Source organism: Oncorhynchus gorbuscha, linkage group LG25, assembly GCF_021184085.1.
Source record: "Oncorhynchus gorbuscha isolate QuinsamMale2020 ecotype Even-year linkage group LG25, OgorEven_v1.0, whole genome shotgun sequence".
In the NCBI taxonomy this organism is placed as follows: Eukaryota; Metazoa; Chordata; class Actinopteri; order Salmoniformes; family Salmonidae; genus Oncorhynchus; species Oncorhynchus gorbuscha.
In genome coordinates this window covers 35718877-35736396 of record NC_060197.1, presented here as the reverse complement: position 1 = coordinate 35736396, position 17520 = coordinate 35718877, and the positions used below count along the sequence as shown (strand labels likewise).

The window sequence follows — 17520 nt, the reverse complement described above, 5'->3', positions numbered from 1 at the left end:
TTGCCGCAGGACAGCTCCAAAGGAACTGGCGCCCTCCTCACCACCACCACCACTACTAATAGTAGCAGCTCATCCAAGCTACTCAAACCCTCAAAGGACCACAAAGACAAGCCTTCAAAAGAGACCAAAAGTGCCTTCCGAGACTGTGGCAGGGAACCCAGCAAAGCCTCCAAAGATTTCTCCAAGAAACCCAAAGAGAACCAGCCTCTTCTTCGTGACAACCCCCCCATCCCCAAGATGGGCTTCAAGGAGCCCAAGACCATGTCCAAGGAGCACCGGCAGGATGGGGGCTACTTGCACGGGGCCGGGTCTGGGGCGGGGACTAACAAGCGACTGTCTGTCACTGACTGCGAGGACCACGTGACCAAAAAGAAAAAGAAAAACTTAGCGGAATTGTCGTTAAAACCGACAGGGGGCTCGTCCCTGTCGCACGTCCAGTCCCACCACTCGGATAAGAAACTGCTGAAGGACAAATCCCAGGTGCACCCCGCTAAACTGCGGGTGGACGGCCGCGAGGTGCTGGGGGAGCGCAGAAAGGCGTTTCCGGAGCTGATGGATGCCAACTACTCTGACATGGAGGACAATATGTCCACCAAAGCAGTGGTGAGTGAAGTCTTTTTGTACTTGGTGTTTTTGTTGGTTGGTGTGGTCTGTCTTGACCACATTGGAAGTAAGTGTTGAATTATAGTTTCATGTCTTCTGGGCTCTACCCTGTAGCTCCTACAATTATTTTAGTTTAAAAAAAGGATTGATTCAGGGATGAGTAATTCTGGTCCTCGTGGCCAGTGTCTGATGGTTTTCATCAGTGAGTGGTGAAAACCAGATGTAGTTCTTGGAAACCAGGTGTACCTTTTTGAGCAATCCATGACATTAATGGATCGATGAATTGTTCCATTGCTTTCTGCTACTGTTACGGCTTCACATGCAGGAACAACAGAGAGGAGGCAATCGTAAACATGGTGGGTAATTCAGCTGCATACGGGCTGCTTTTGTTTGGATGATGGATACCTCCTAAACCACCATGAATTTCCCACCCGGTGCTCCATTTTGAGACAGCCCAAAAAGCTGCCCATGCCAAGCGACTATAATGTTGGCAGGTTTGGAATGTTCTGCAAAATGCAGGATGCAGTTGCGTAACTGTTGTATTCTGAAGAGTGAAAGATGGACAATTTGCTACTCTACGCAAAGAATTCGAGTTCTGGGAATGCTTTTTTTGTACTGCATTCTAGTTCGTTTGGAAACATCATGTTGCTGATGGAGTCAAGATTGGAAACAAATCTGAAATACCCCCCCCCCCCCCCCTCCTCTCTTTCTCACACTGGCCATGTCCCAATACCTGTACTTGCATTTTGGGTATGCACATATTTTTATATAGTATGTGACATTTTGAAAAGGTTTGCTTTTAAATGCCAGGATGTCATATTCATTTTGGCTTTTCATCTAGTAGAATTCGCTGCACACGATTGAGAATGAGAATAGATTCTCGAGACCGGCGTGTTTAACAACCGCTGATAATCAACTCTACCAAAATGAATGAATGGCAGCAATCAATGCAATTGTGCATTAATTACACATTCTCAGTAGGATGATACTAGTATGCTGATATTTGTTGCTGACTGCATTTGTTTTTACTTAACAGTACGTTCTAAACAGTATGTAGTATGATTTACTACACAGTATGCAGTTCAAGTAGTAGGGAAGCCTAGATTTCGGACACAACTCCTGCCTCTAAATTGTAAACGTGAAATGAATCCGTAGGTCTTTCAGAGGTTTGCCCGCTCCTCACGTGTTCAGGGACTGTTTTATTAGCAGAAAAGCAAGCTGGGTTTTACGACACCCAAGGAGAATGGGAAAAGGACGCCATGAATAGCCAAGAGTTCCTCTTTAATCTTTTGCCTTTAGAAAGGAGGGAAAAGGGGTCAAACATTCTGCATTTATGGCAGAAAGCATCTCATTGTCTTTCTCTGTTTGCTTTCAACTGTTCTCTTTCATGCCCATGGCGTGTTCACTGGCCCCACTCCAAGTACATTACTTACACACACACACACACACACACACACACACACACACACACACACACACACACACACACACACACACACACACACACACACACACACACACACACACACACACACACACACACACACACACACACACACACACACACACACACACACACACACACACACACACACACACACACACACACACACACACACACACACACACACACACACACACACACACACACACACACACACACACACACGCGCGCTAATCTCCCTTAACCATTTCCCTGCCAGAACCAGCAGAGGCATTGCAACCTCAAGCCAAACGTGTCCACGGGGTGGTGTTGGTGGGAGATGTAGGTGCTGTGTGTGTGATGGTGGGGATTTACCCTACAGTACTGGTCTTAAATGGCAAGTTGGGTGGGTGCAGGGTGAGTGGAGACAAATGCCAGGTGCTCAGTCCTCTCCACAGGCTGCCGTGACGACCCTGGTGGCCCAGTCCTGGCTAGCCCTACTCGCGTCCTTTTGATCTGGGCTTCCGCCATGCTGTGTAGGCCTGGGGTAAACAAGGAACCACCAAAGTGGAGGGAGAAAGTAGTAAGGAGAGTGGAAAGCTTCAAGTCCCCATCAGTACACATGGCTAGATCATCTCTCTCGCTCTTTCTCTCGCTCTTTCTCTCGCTCTTTCTCTCGCTCTTTCTCTCGCTCTTTCTCTCGCTCTTTCTCTCGCTCTTTCTCTCGCTCTTTCTCTCGCTCTTTCTCTCGCTCTTTCTCTCGCTCTTTCTCTCGCCTGCTCTCGCCTGCTCTCGCCTGCTCTCTCCTGCTCTCTCCTGCTCTCTCCTGCTCTCTCCTGCTCTCTCCTGCTCGCTTTCTCTCGCTTTCTCTCTCGCTTTCTCTCTCGCTTTCTCTCTCGCTCTCTCGCTCTCGCTGGCGCCGCGCTCGCTCTCTCGCATCATTGATGTGTCTGTTTGTTAGCGTTTGCCTAATTTTGCGCAACAGTGAACAAGCTGGTCCGTCATCTATATGAAATGTGTAGGCTGTGTGCATGTCACCTTCCATGCTTTTCTGATCCTTTCTCAGGAAAACAGTAGTAGTTTGTGGCTGGTTTTGTGTTATTGGAGTGCTATATGTCTGAGTTAAATGTCGTTTGTGTTAAATTGACCTACTACGCGACCAACAGAGTTCACAGAACCTTAATTCACAGCGAATCGAACTTGTTTGCTCAACCTCCTGCTGAATCGAGAGCAAATTAACAGACGTTTTGGCTAAGTCCAGCGACGTTCATCTTGTGCCTGTCTCGCACTTTGGGACCCTCTGAAAGAGAAGCGAGAATAGATTGATTGGAGCATCCTAATACTAAAGTCATTTTTATTGTCCTTTAAGAGGGCTGCTTTGGTGGCTTTGAGCAAGGCAAGACAAAAGCCCCTAAAGCAGAGTGGCGGTGAGATTTACGACTTACTGAAGAAGCCTGGACCAATAAACCAATAGACCAGCTGCATGTTTGTTGTCGGCCATTGGAAGTTTCCATGCCTTTTGACCTCGCTCTGTGGCTCTGTACCTAGGAAGGAATTGTGGAAGTTTCTAAGGGGCCAGCTGTCTTTTGGAAGGCTCGCTCTCTTGGGCTCTCCTCTCTCGCTCTCTTGGGCTCTCCTCTTGGGCTCTCCTCTCTCTTGGGCTCTCCTCTCTCTCTTGGGCTCTCCTCTCTCTCTTGGGCTCTCCTCTCTCTCTTGGGCTCTCCTCTCTCTCTTGGGCTCTCCTCTCTCTCTTGGGCTCTCCTCTCTCTCTTGGGCTCTCCTCTCTCTCTCTTGGGCTCTCCTCTCTCTCTCTTGGGCTCTCCTCTGTCGCTCTAGCTCGCTCTCTCACGCTCTCTCTTTTTACAAGTGTCTACTTTTTAGCCGGACAACGACAGGCAGAGAAAAAAGCCTCTTGATTTATAACAGAGGCCTCTGACCATGCATTTGATGTCGATGAGACACCCAGACAGACAAACAGGCTGTAAAATGCTCCAGATGGAGGGAGGGAGAGAATCAAAGATTCTCGCATGACTCCCCAGGACCACACAGGGGGCTCGGTTTTAGTGCACCCCACTTGCCAGCCTGACACTTGGCAAGTTCGGGGGGGGGGAATGGACAATTGTTGACACCTCCACAAATGGAATGGAGATGCCTTGCTGCACACCTCGCAAGCCAGACAGGAAACGGAAGCCATGCAGTGATCAACACCTGGAAAATGTTTAATCAAATTAATTACTTCCATTTGTGTCCTCTGGAAAATAGTTTTTCCTCTCCATTCAGGCTCTAAATCCACAATTTCTGTGTGTGTGTGTGTGTGTGTGTGTGTGTGTGGTGTGTGAGATGGCCCTATCAAGCCCTTATCAGCTGAAAACATTTTGCACTAGTCATGTCCTGGCTGTAAATCACTGCTTTGTGCTGCCTTGGCTTGGTTTTTCCAAGGGGTCATCTGAGTGGAATGTAAACAAATTAATTCAGATTAACTTTAATGGCTCCTTCAAATGTCCTTTCGGGCCACCCTCCAAAGAGGATTAATTTAATGGTTAATTATTTTCTCTTTCTCTTGAAAGCAACCATCAGCTTTAGCCCCTTCTGCGCTGACTTAAAATAGCTGGCAAAATGTACAACTATTTGTTGTAGAGCGACTTGGATATAGAAGTTGGTGTATTCAGTGAACTTCTGGTGACATTTGGGGTGCAGTATTCTATGCACACATCTTCCTCCCTGTACTAAAATGAGTGTCAGTCAGGATATGACAAGGTGTGCTCATGATGATCTATATATAGTTGAAGTCGGATGTTTACATACACCTTAGCCAAATACATTTAAACTGATTTTTTTCCACAATTCCTGACATTGAATACTAGTAAAAAAGTCCTTGTTTTAGGTCAGTTAGGATCCCCACTTTCATTTTAAGAATGTGAAATGTCAGAATAATAGTAGAGAATATTTTTTCACCGTTTATTTCTTTCATCACATTCCCAGTGGGTCATAAGTTCACATACACTCAATTAGTATTTGTTAGCATTGCTTTTAAATTGTTTAACTTAGGTCAAACGTTTGGGGTAGCCTTCCACAAACTTCCCACAATAAGCTGGGTGAATTTTTACCCATTCCTCCTGATAGAGCTGGTGTAACTGAATCCGGTTTGTAGGCCTCCTTGCTCGCACACACTTTTTCAGTTCTGCCAACAAATTCCTATAGGATTGAGGTCAGGGCTTTGTGATGGCCACTCTAATACCTTGACTTTGTTGTCCTTAAGCCATTTTGCCACAACTTTGGAAGTATGCTTGGGGTCATTGTCCATTTGGAAGACTCATTTGCGACTAAGCTTTAACTTCCTGACTGATGTCTTGATATTGCTTCAATATATCCACATAATTTCCCTTCGGGATGGTGTTCTTCGGCTTACAAGCCTCCCCCTTTTTCCTCCAAACATAACGATGGTCATTATGGCCAAACAGTTCTTATTTTTGTTTCATCAGACCAGAGGATATTTCTCCAAAAAGTACGATCTTTGTCCCCATTTGCAGTTGCTAACCGTAGTCTGGCTTATTTATGGCGGTTTTGGAGCAGTGGCTTCTTCCTTGCTGAGCGGCCTTTCAGGTTGTCGATATAGGACTTGTTTTACTGTGGATATAGATACTTTTGTACCGGTTTCCTCCAGCATCTTCACAATGTCCTTTGCTGATGTTCTTCATCTCTAGAAGACAGAACGCGTCACAGAGTAGACGTCCTAACCGACTTTCCAAAACTATAGTTTATTAACAAGAAATATGTGGAGTGGTTGAAAAATGAGTTTTAATGATTCCAACCTAAGTGTATGTTAATTTCCAACTTCAACTGTGGCAGAGGTTCTCAAGCTGTGTGGTGTGGGATCAAAAGTAGTCTTTCCCAGGGGAGACCAGTGATCAATATATTTGAATTGGTTTGTATTAAACTCTGGTAGCATGATGACATTTAATCTGATGGACGATGGTCTGACTCCACACACAGAACTTGAGTTGATTAACGTAATGTGTCTGTGTCTGCAGCATCTCCATTGGGATTTGTTTAGACTGTGTACTTGTCTGGCCCTAGAAACGTATTGCCTTTGCATGTGGGAATGGAACAGAATCCCCTTTTTATTGTGAGCCTGCTGCACGGTCTACCTGTTGTTGGCTGCCTTCCTGCCCAACTGTGTTTGTGAGGTGTGAATACTGTTCTCAGCTGAAAGCATTGTAAATCTATCGTCATTATGGTTGTGTGTGTGTGTGTGTGTGTGTGTGTGTGTGTGTGTGTGTGTGTGTGTGTGTGTGTGTGACAAGCCCAGATTTACGGGGGTGGGGGGGGGAGACTGTTAAGCCCATCAGGGACTAACTTTATTATCTCAAATCGCCTCACGTTGCGAAGTGACACTCACTCAGACAATTCAATTTCAATTCAATTTAAAGTGCTTTATTGGCTTGGGAAAAATGTTTACATTGCCATAGCAAGTGAAATTGGATAATAAACAAAAGTGAAATAAACAAAACATTTACAGTAAACATTACACTTAAAGAATAAAGACATGTCAAATATATATACAGTGTTGTAATGATGTACTGTCTTAGCCTGTCTTCTCTTGAGAGCCAGGTCTGCCTTTCTCAATAGCAAGGCTATGCTCACTGAGTCTGTACATAGTCAAAGTTTTCCTTAATTTTGGGTCAGTCACGGTGATCAGGTATTCTGCCACTGGGGTACTCTCTGTTTAGGGCCAAATAGCATTCTTGTTTGCTCTGTTTTTTGTTAATTCTTTACAATGTTTTAAGTAATTATTTGAGTTTTCTCTTGATTTGTTTGGGTTTAATTGTGTTGCTGTCCTGGGGCTCTGTGGGGTCTGTTTGTGAACAGAGCCCCAGGACCAGCTTGCTTAGGGGGCTCTTCTCCAGGTTCATCTCTCTGTAGGTGATGGCTTTGTTATGGAAGGTTTTCTGGATTTTGATAATTAGCGGGTATCGGCCTAATTCTGCTCTGCATGGATTATTTGATGTTTTACGCTGTACACGGAGGATATTTTTTGCAGAATTCTGCATGCAGAGTCCCATTTTGTGAATTCTTGGTTGGTAAGTAGACCCCAGGCCTCACAACCATAAAGGGCAATGGGTTCTATAACTGATTCAAGTATTTTTAGCCAGATCCTAATTGGTATGTTGAATTTTAGGTTCCTTTTGATGGCATAGAAGCTATGCCATCAGTAGACAGTAGATATTTGACTTCAGATTCTCTCCCTCTACACCTTTGTGGTAATTGTATGCTCCCCTAACTGGACTCATTGGCTGCTGATTGAATCACTGTCCTCTCTTAGTGTTTTGTGCACACTGTGTTTGCACCCTACGCAATGGGCTTTGTTCACTCTGCGATCGCTGGTGTTACCATGTAGTATATCTCTAATAGTTTATGGGTCTCTTATCTCTCTCCCTCTCTCCTTTTCCCAGTCGGAGCAGCCCAGTCCGGCCAGCTCCAGTTCCAGCTCCAGCCCAGGCTTTGCAGCCAGCCACAAACGGCAAGGTAACACCAGAATCTATAAATACACACTTTTCCCCAGATCACCCAGAAATAACTATACATTTTTGGGGGGATTGGTCATGACAAAAAGGGGGTATTACATTTTGAATCACTTCCATGCATGTGTTTTTGTTCCATGGACACAGTGGCCGAGTTCGTCCGCAGGAAGGTAGGGGCCGTCCCTGGCACAGCCCACACAGGTATACTCTCACTTAACTACAGTCCTTGGATGGAATCACAAGACTAAGCATGATGAGTTGACAGTGAAATGTGTATATAAAGTTGTGAGCTCCTCTTCACTGACTCTCTCTCTCTCTCTCTCTCACACACAGTGTTAGGTCCCCTTCGTTCGATAATCCATGACCTGCAGTCGGAAGACAATGATGATGACTCGGAGGACGACGACGACATGGACTCTGACCTGGAGCGACCGGTGCACACGCACATGACACACCGCCATCGCCGGTAGTTAGCGCCTGGCCATTGTCATGGCCCTTCTGGCCCCTCCCGTTGTCGTGTTCAGTAGGGCTGTCATGAACTGGCAACTCGGGTACCACCTGCTACCGTTGTGCCCTTGAGCAAGGCTCTTTATCTAAAAAATAGTTTCAGGGACACTGCTCTGACCTTGTGCTGCTCCTAGGTGTGTGTGGTTGTACGATTTGGATGAAAAACAACCTCGGACTAATTTCTATTTTGTATTCTAATTCTTGTCATCCTCTTTGTCTGCAGGGTCAGCCTGAGTGACGGCACTGAGAGCGAGAACAGCTCAGCCCCCTCTCCCCACTCTCGACACGAGCCCCCACCTTTACTGAAGACCAGTAATAACCAGGTAAGACCGGGGGAAATGATAAATAGTTGTCAGAGGATTGTTTCTTACATGTTATCAGTAAAATGAACTGGTATCCCTGATGTTGAATAGTTTCACATCCTAGAGTAGCCAAACAATAGTTCCCAACCACAATTAGTCCAAAGAAATTGACCGAATACGTTCCCCCCCCTTTTTATGTTAATCTTTTTATGTAAATACTGTATTAGCATAAACACTGCTGGGAGGAAACCTAATGTGTAGTTTGCCATTTTGCTCCTCATTATGAAAGTGAACACGGCTGTTATTGTTATCCAATGCTGCTCGTAGGGAAACATCTGTCGTATTAGCATCCCGTAATTCCCACGATTCATTTCCCTCATACGCCAACCACACTGTTATGTAAATAATGACTGTTGTGTGAACAAATCAGCGGTTTTCCAGCGGGCACGTATGGTAATTCCTTATCTGGGTTGAATATTCCTTATGAACAAAACGGAAGCAAACCAGTTGAAACTGGAATGGTCCTTCATGGACTAGTCCAAAAGAAACACTTATTTGGCATTGCGAAATGTTTTGCTATGTTATGTACTAATGAATACAACCCTGATGTCTCGCAGATACTGGAGGTGAAGCAAACGAAGCAGGATAAGAATAAAAACATTGACTGTGACAAGGTGAGTAGCTTCCTTGCAGTTGGGTCTTACGTAGATTAGGTCATACCAGTGGAGTTACATTGGGTGTAATCTTACACTGAAGAAGTCTTCATGTTCACCAAAGCTCATGTAAATGGACAGGAGACGGACACTTCCTTGGCCATCCAACCTTTACTCTCTTTGTCATAGTCTCAGATGGTGTGACTAGTTAACAGGCCTGGGTCAAATAATTTAAGGTATTTGAACTTGAACTTGAAGGTTTGCTTGATTTAGCTTGAGTTTGCACTTTTGGAACTATTCAATTGGTATCTCACTCACTCAGGCTTACCTGGATGAGCTGGTGGAGCTACACAGACGACTGATGACACTGAGAGAGAGGCACATACTACAACAGGTGAGGTTTAATAGTGTGTGTGTGTGTGTAGTACATGTGTTTTCAGAAAACAACATGTTTGCAGTTCATGTTTGCATAGATGTTACTTGCTAGGGTGGTTTTGTTTGGGCTTGTATGTCCAGCAACTTCATACTGTATGTTACTCGCCACATTATAGTCGAGGACTTCATCTGTGTGTGTCTGGAAACGATAGATTATTTGGTTAACCTTTTTTCCACTCCGCCTAAGAGCAAACGTCCTCTTGTTTATGTTCACAAGTCCTATCATATGACCGCATTAATGGCGATTCCCAGCCGCAGTTGCCAAGGAGCGGTCTCGCTCTTCCTCGTTCTCCTAAAGAAAAGTTTGGCTCTGAGCATTGGTGGAAAAACTCATCCCCAAACAACATTAGCAAGTGGCGCGCTGACTCGTGGCGTAATCAAGCTAATCCTCTGAGCGTTTAGAGTTCGGAGCGGCGTTCCACGTCCTCAGAAAACGAGACATGGGAATGATTAACTTTCCAACCTCCCAACACTACGTTTCCTCCCCAGTCTCTCTGTTTAGGAAAACCACACATGTAAAAATGGGCTTATGTCATTGTTGAGTCTTTTTAAAGTAGATTGTCTGTCTGCCCATGGGAGATTTTTTTGTTGTTGTCATTGTGATGAAAACCAAAAATGGGGACTGTTTATATCCAATAGAAATGAATCTGTCATGGCAAATGGAAAATGGAAGTATCAGCCAAAATGCTGTCCTACATGACCAAAACCAGGTCTGAAAATCTTGGTGTGGTTCCATCTCTGCGGATACAAGCGGGGGAAGGGGGGGGTTGCTGCGACTTGACTTGCAAGCATCTATCTGCTGTGTCATAACAATGGGTGGAGTCTCCCTGCACTCCTGAATCCGGTCTGCGCTCCGAGGGAGAAGGAGAAATGTGTTCCATCCGGTAGTGTGAAACGGATCAGGTTTGGGTCCCCATTACGTTACAACACTGCTGTTGCTTCATCAACAAATACACACGAGTGCCTGTAATTACCACAAGGAAGATGCATATACACACACACACACTCACACTCACACACACTCACACTCACACTCACACTCACACTCACACTCCTATCGGAGGAGAACTAGAACCGATAAGACACCAGCCAAGGAAAAAGTATAATTCCCATTTGGGTCTCTCCCTCTCTAATACAGGGTTCTGCATGTGAGGGATGGGATGGAGTGAATTAGGGGGGGTCCCCGTTCCAAGTTCAACCGACACTAGCCCACCAACCGCTCAATGACATTTCCCACAAATGTGTTTTTAATAAGTTTTGTGTGAGGTCCAACATTTGTCTATGACTAGGCTGCTCTCTAAGACAGTAGTGCACATACAAACTAACTCAGCTGCTGGTCAATATAGTTTAATATCAGCTGCTTAGACATACTATATTATCCAAGCAACATTCCTCTTTTGTTTTAGGAAGAGGACATGCATGGAATATAATTGGTCTGTTTATGTTGAATGTGGAAGATTCAAAGAAAAAAGAAAAGAAATGTGTGCACTTTCTCCATTCTTGCTGGGATTTGGTTTTACATACTGTAGTCTGAGTGTTAACTAACAGCTTTTCTTTTTGTGCCTTCTCTTGCCTCCCAGATCGTGAACCTCATAGAGGAGACTGGACACTTCCACATCACAAACACAACTTTTGACTTTGACCTCTGTTCCCTGGACAAAATCACGGTACGGAAGCTCCAGAGTTACCTGGAAACGTCTGGGACGTCATGAGGCCTGGAAGCAGCAAGCTGCCACGAGGAAGAACTTTGGATTCTTCCTCTTATTATTATTTTTTACTTGAACTTTCTCTGCGTTGCAAAAAAAGACTACCGGCCGGCCCCTGCCCTGGGTCCTTGTGCCTGGCGGTTATGGTCGCGCCACTCTACTCGTTGAAACCTGGCTCTCCACACGACCAGGGTAGCCCGCGAGCGACACAGACCTGAACGGCGTGTCGCATCACCCTTGAGATGAGTCCTGTCGACCAGGAATATCACCCAGAAAGCCTTGAAAGAATTCCACAGTTAACAAAACAAACCGGAGGAAAGAAACGGAGACCTTGCTCTTAAAAGGAATGTGCATATTATTATCATGTATGTGTGTAGAATTTTTTGTTCTTTGTGATGAATGATGCATGTTCAACACTGCCTTACCACATTTGTCAGTCTTTATTTATTGAGTTTGAGTTTCAGGTGTGCGTGTTAATAGTAGCAAAACAGAATTAGTCTTGTGCAAGCACTTCACAATATGCATCTCTCTGGCTCTGGAAGGATGGTGGACCAACGTTGAGATTTCAATTATCTCATGTGACGGATCAGTCAATCGTCCCTCTCTCTCTATGAGGAATTCTGCCTTCTCAAACGATATGTTATCAGTGCCCAATTGTACAAGCTGAGACCAATCGTGGACTCGCAATTAATACAATTGTATCAATTTATATTCCATTCTTGGTACCTAAACTTGAATTGGTGTATTGGATGATGACTAGGCAAATTTCAGAAGTGGTGTGCTGCATGTCGTATTTACAAGCTTTCGCTTGTATTCCGCAGCTCTTGCTGTCCACAAAGTTGAAACCAAGTGTGTGTGTGTGTGTGTGTGTGTGTGTGTGTGTGTTTGACCAATCTATTGTCAGCAGGCCTGTGCTAAAAATGAACCATATTGAATCTTGGAATTTTGATGGAAGAAATGTACTCAAAGACATTGAATCTTATTTATTTCACGGGGTCCTTGGTTGCCAAATCAAAGTTGTGCATTAGAATTGAGAAAAAATAGAACTGAGAAAACAACATGTTTTTGTTCACGTTGTTCTGGAGGACATTTTCCTTTTTGCTAATCTGAGTAATTAATGTTGATTTGGTTTAGTCTGCCGAGCGACGCCTCAATGGGAATACCAGTGGTCGTAGCTACTCACTGGGCCACACAAAGGCAGTATGTTGTGTTTTGCTTGACCCATGTCTGCCTTAAGTTCTTGTGTATTCTTAGGACATACAATAAAATGTGTATTTTGTACAGATGAGGACATGTGCAACCTGTGGTGAAAGCAGTTATTGGCACAGTGTGATTTTAAAATTTGTCTTTTTGTATGTTGTTGCAATGTCCTGTTGATTGACTGGCATTTTGTCCCTAATTTCTCCAGTTTAATTTCTAAGCCCAAAGATGTTTGTTTTGGTTGGGATGTCATGATGTAGTCTTTATTTGCATATAAACTGTATATGTGACAACAATGTCATCCTTCATTATTTGGAAGGTTTGAAAGTATACCATCGTTTTAAAATCCCAACAAATGTGTGCTTTAGTCAAACCGCCTTCTGGTGCATCCACATCATGCAGCTAATGATTTCCTACCAGTTAATTTCATCAAAACACTTCACTTTCTTTCTTAGATAAAGTAATACAGTTCAAATGCAGACCCCACTAACACTTGTCCAGTTACATGTGGCCCACATTTTTGTTGCTTTATTTGGGAGAGAAACAAGACTACTGAAGGAATATCCTGTAAAATACCTCCATTTGGTGAGAAGGGGGTGTTAGGAATGGACATAAACACCAACTTTTTCAAAGGGCTATTTAATGCCTGGGTCTGTTCAGGAGGGTAAAATGTTACAGAACATTAAGATGTAAATATATTGTGCAAAACAGATATCTGTCCTCAAGTATAGGGAGTCAGTTCAGCTCCATATACATTGCATACCTATTGGCAACATTCTGAATGTTTTGCTCTACTGAATAAACCCCAGTTATCCTCTGCATCTAGCAGTCGTCTCCATCAGTCTCCTATCTCTTCCCTATTAAGATGAACATGGTGAGGTTATTAAAACAATTTGCAGTCTTGTTGGGTTGAATGTGGACATTATTTTCCTCAGTCTCTGTCAGTTCTACCTGATCAGACCCATTTACTGTGTGGTTTCTCAGACACCTTAGAGTTGCAATTCCAAATGCACATTTGTAATTTCTTTGTGAGGACACTGGTTTTGTGTGATCCAAGGTTTCGCATTTGTGATGTTTCCTTCTAGTCACTGAATTCTAAGGACAACTTGGTAATTTGATGACATCCCCAGTTTTCTTCAACTAGCCACTGAATATAAATGTCACTATTCTTTTAAACCAAGTGTAGATGATTTCTGAGTGGGTGTTGATTCCCAGTGATTCATTATATTTCGATTCTTGGAGACCTAGTAGATAGGTAGCCTTGTCTGAGCCAGAATGGCCCGTTAGTGCAGGACTCCATCTCCTGTTTCTGTAGTCTACAAATACACCCCCTTGACTGGATGCTAGTCTATCGCTGAGACATAAGAGCAATTGTATGTAACAGAATAACTTTACGTCCGTCCCCTCGCCCATACCCGGGCGCGAACCAGGGACCCTCTGCACACATCGACAACAGTCACCCTCGAAGCATCATTACCCATCGCTCCACAAAAGCCGCGGCCCTTGCAGAGCAAGGGGAACTACTACTTCAAGGTCTCCGAGCAAGTGACGTAACCGATTGAAACGCTATTTAGTGCGCACCGCTAACTAAGCTAGCTGTTTCACATCCGTTACACTCACCCCCTTTTGACCTTCCTTTTTCCGCAGCAACCAGTAATCTGGGTCAACAGCATCAATGTAACAGTATAACTTTACGTTCGTCCCCTCGCCTATACCCGGGCGCGAACCAGGGACCCTCTGCACACATCGACAACAGTCACCCTCGAAGCATCGTTACCCATCGCTCCACAAAAGCCGCGGCCCTTGCAGAGCAAGGGGAACTACTACTTCAAGGTCTCCGAGCAAGTGACGTAACCGATTGAAACGCTATTTAGCGCGCACCGCTAACTAAGCTAGCCGTTTCACATCCGTTACATGTACAAGGGGAAAAGTTCACAAACACAGTTTAACAGGTCTCGGGTCAGAATGTCAATCCCTTCTTCCAGAAGATGACAGGAATTGTGTAGCATGTGTTTTTTTTGGTTTGTTAATGCGGTGGTTGGACCTAAACGTTTGGAAGGAATCCAAACTCTCCATTTTTGGGGATAGGAAGGTGAAGGAAGTATCATGCTCAGGCCTTTCATGAAGGAGGATGGCATTTTGTCTCCATCAAACATGGATCAAAATGGTTGCTCGCCAAATCGAAAGCCTTCCAGGTCTCGTTGTACTGGGCCCTGTCCAGGAGTATGTAACGTCACAGAACGTTAAGATAGAAATGTATTGTTTCAGACATTATTCTAACATGTAGAATATGGAATCACATCAGCTCTATTCATTAGCCTATATTTCTATCTGCAACACACAATATAAACATGTTGATTTCAATTGGTGTGGATGAGAGGAAAATAAGTGAAAGGGGATACCACTTTAGACTATTGAGATGCACCCCCTAACAACCTTCCTTCCTGTTCTCTCTGGAATCAGGCTTTAGTCCAAAATGACGCCCTATTCCTTGTGTAGTGCACTGCTTTTGACCAGAGCCCTGCACTATAATGGTAGTAAGGGGTGCTGACATGTTACGCCATGGCCGCTAACGGACGTGTTACGCCATGGCCGCTAACGGACGTGTTACGCCATGGCCGCTAACGGACGTGTTACGCCATGGCCGCTAACGGACGTGTTACGCCATGGCCGCTAACGGACGTGTTACGCCATGGCCGCTAACGGACGTGCTAAGCCACGGACGTACTAAGCCATGGCCGCTAACGGACGTGTTACGCCATGGCCGCTAACGGACGTGCTAAGCCATGGCCGCTAACAGATGTGCCAAGCCGGCCAACTTAACACAACATTTGTAGCAGCTGGACAGTGGGAATGATGGTGGTGCCACGGTATTTTGAGAATGTGTTACACTTCTAATCACGTTAACACGGCTCCATCATACGCTGCAATTCTGATTTGTTTTAAGAGCTCGAGGCTATTCCCAATTGGCCATTCAATTATCACTCTATTTGCAGGAATCTTAAAGACGTTACTCGTTATAGAAATAATTTACCATTATCACTATTGTTGCTGTTTTTGTTTGCCTTTGGGAAGTTACTTAATGCCAAGAATGAGACTGAGAAGGTTTAAATAACCAGAACATCTACTGACCATGTATTTTTTAAAGACAATTTCACACAAGCAATTTTGTGTCTCTCACTCTTGTGTGGAACTGGAAAGAAGGGGCTTGCATACACTTCACTTGTTTTGCTGACATAACTGTTTCAGTAATATCTGAGAGCATTCTACTCTGTCACACCATTTAAGAAGAGGATCTTGTTTGATTGTGGTCTGTCTGAGCAATGCTGAGTGCAGGCAATTGCATCACTTCAAAGATATTCACGTAAGCTTATTTTCAATGGCCTGGTTTCTGTATCTGTGTACATACACATGATAGTGCAGGCTACGAGGCAACAGGGCTGAGCTTCAGAGCTTAACCAGCTGCTTTTTGTCACTTGATAATTATGGATTTGACATGGATGGATCCTTCAATCGTTTTCCCCCTCCTTTCTTCATGACAGTGTGTTTTATATTGTCCACAGGTTGTTTTTTTCCCCCAGCCATGGTTCTTCTCAACTCTACACTCATTGGGATTCGCTGCAGCAGACACACTCCCGCGTCATCCGCAGCAACGACACCATCCGTCGACGAGATCATAATCCTGAGAGAGACTGGGGACGAGAGGAGGAGGATGAAGAGATGTGTTTTCCATTAGTGTCTGCCTTGGGGATCCTGGATGACTTTAAGCCATTGCACCGTGTCCAGCCACAGAGCACGGTCAGTGGAAGCAGTTCACAGTCATGGCCAGCAGCGGGACATCCTGTTTGGGCTACCAAACACAATTTCCTCAACAACAACAAAGAGAGCAGGCTGGGGAGAGACCTCTGAAATAAGCTCCCACAGAAGAGACATGGAGAGATATCTCTCCCTCCCTTCTGCCCCCCCCCCCCCCCCCTGGAAGACAGTCAAAAAGCACCTAAAGGAAGTAATTAAAGCTGAAGGTTGATGAAAAGTCTCCCCTCCCCTCTAAACCCCCCCTCCTTCCCTCCCTAAAGGCATGCTCCAGACTGTTTGCGACAAAGGCCCCCTAAATGTTGACATCACAAAGAAAAGTGTTCCTTTGCATCCACAGGTTTACACTGGCTCCAGTGTTGTTCAGCAGGCAAGAAAAATGACTGACTGTTTTTAGGATGACCACCTGTAGGTGTCCAATGAGAAGGCTAATTTGTGTTTTCAGTTTGACAAAGTGACTTACAATAGGTTATCTGAATTATGCATTGTGTGCTTTGGGCATGAAATCCATTTTATCGATTGCATTATACATTTAACAGTTGGACATCATCTGTAGACAAATGAATTAACATCTGCTAAAATCCACTCAATATTCAAGTTGCAATAGGCCTACTGTTCACCTAAACTGAACCTAATGTGTGAATAAGCCATGTCAAATGTAATTCCAGTGTACCATCTATTTTCAGGGAGGAAATTGATGGTGAATGGTGACCACCGAAGCATCCCCGCCTCCCATTTGCCAAGAGATTTCATCCTCCCAGACTAATCTGCCATTGTCATTAAATTTGCCCCCAGTGACAATAATTCAAAGGCATTTATCATATGCTTTAGCTTAGTTGTGTCCCGGCTCTTTTTTCTCTGTGTGGCCAATCGCGTTGACCTTGCTGTCAGCTCTCCTGTAGAATTATGGGTGGCAGCTCTGTTGCCCTGAAAGCGGCATACAAATTAGCTTTTTAAAAATCAGATCGAGTTATGTAAAGAACAAAAGCAAGCAGACATCAAAGAGGATGGGGAGGGGAGCGCTGCAGGGGGTGAGGGGGGATCCCCCTAGCTCTCCATACAGACAGGGGTACCAGACGAGGGCTGCATAAAAGGTTCCCAAACGGCCGGTTCCCCAGACTCCCTGGATTTGATTATTTATCCAGCCCCCCCTGCCCACACCCTCCTCTTTCCACCCCCAAACCTTGTGCCATCCCTTCAAATGAGACCAGCTTTTTTTGGAATGAGTTACTCCTAGATCTGGTTTTTTGATTTCAGTGGCAGTGAGCTCCCCCCCCACCCCCACAGCCCACCCCAGTCTGTGTGAGCCCGCAGACACTCCCTCACAAACGCGCACACACACAATGCCTGCCACAA

At 44.8% G+C, this 17520-nt stretch overlaps 1 protein-coding gene across 4 annotated transcripts in view; it reads left to right on the top strand.

Moving 5' to 3' along the window:
- Nucleotides 1-13170, top strand: part of LOC124014353 (protein AF-9-like) — a 67211-nt gene extending 54041 nt beyond the window's left edge. For all 4 annotated transcript variants that reach the window (XM_046329236.1, XM_046329235.1, XM_046329234.1 and 1 more), the window contains exons 7-14: nt 10-603; nt 7480-7552; nt 7696-7749; nt 7882-8014; nt 8279-8378; nt 8975-9031; nt 9333-9404; nt 11026-13170. In XM_046329236.1, the coding sequence (XP_046185192.1) occupies nt 10-603; nt 7480-7552; nt 7696-7749; nt 7882-8014; nt 8279-8378; nt 8975-9031; nt 9333-9404; nt 11026-11157 (1215 nt within the window). In that variant the 3' untranslated portion in view covers nt 11158-13170. The remainder of the gene's footprint in view (nt 1-9; nt 604-7479; nt 7553-7695; nt 7750-7881; nt 8015-8278; nt 8379-8974; nt 9032-9332; nt 9405-11025) is intronic.
- Nucleotides 13171-17520: the final 4350 nt, after the last annotated feature.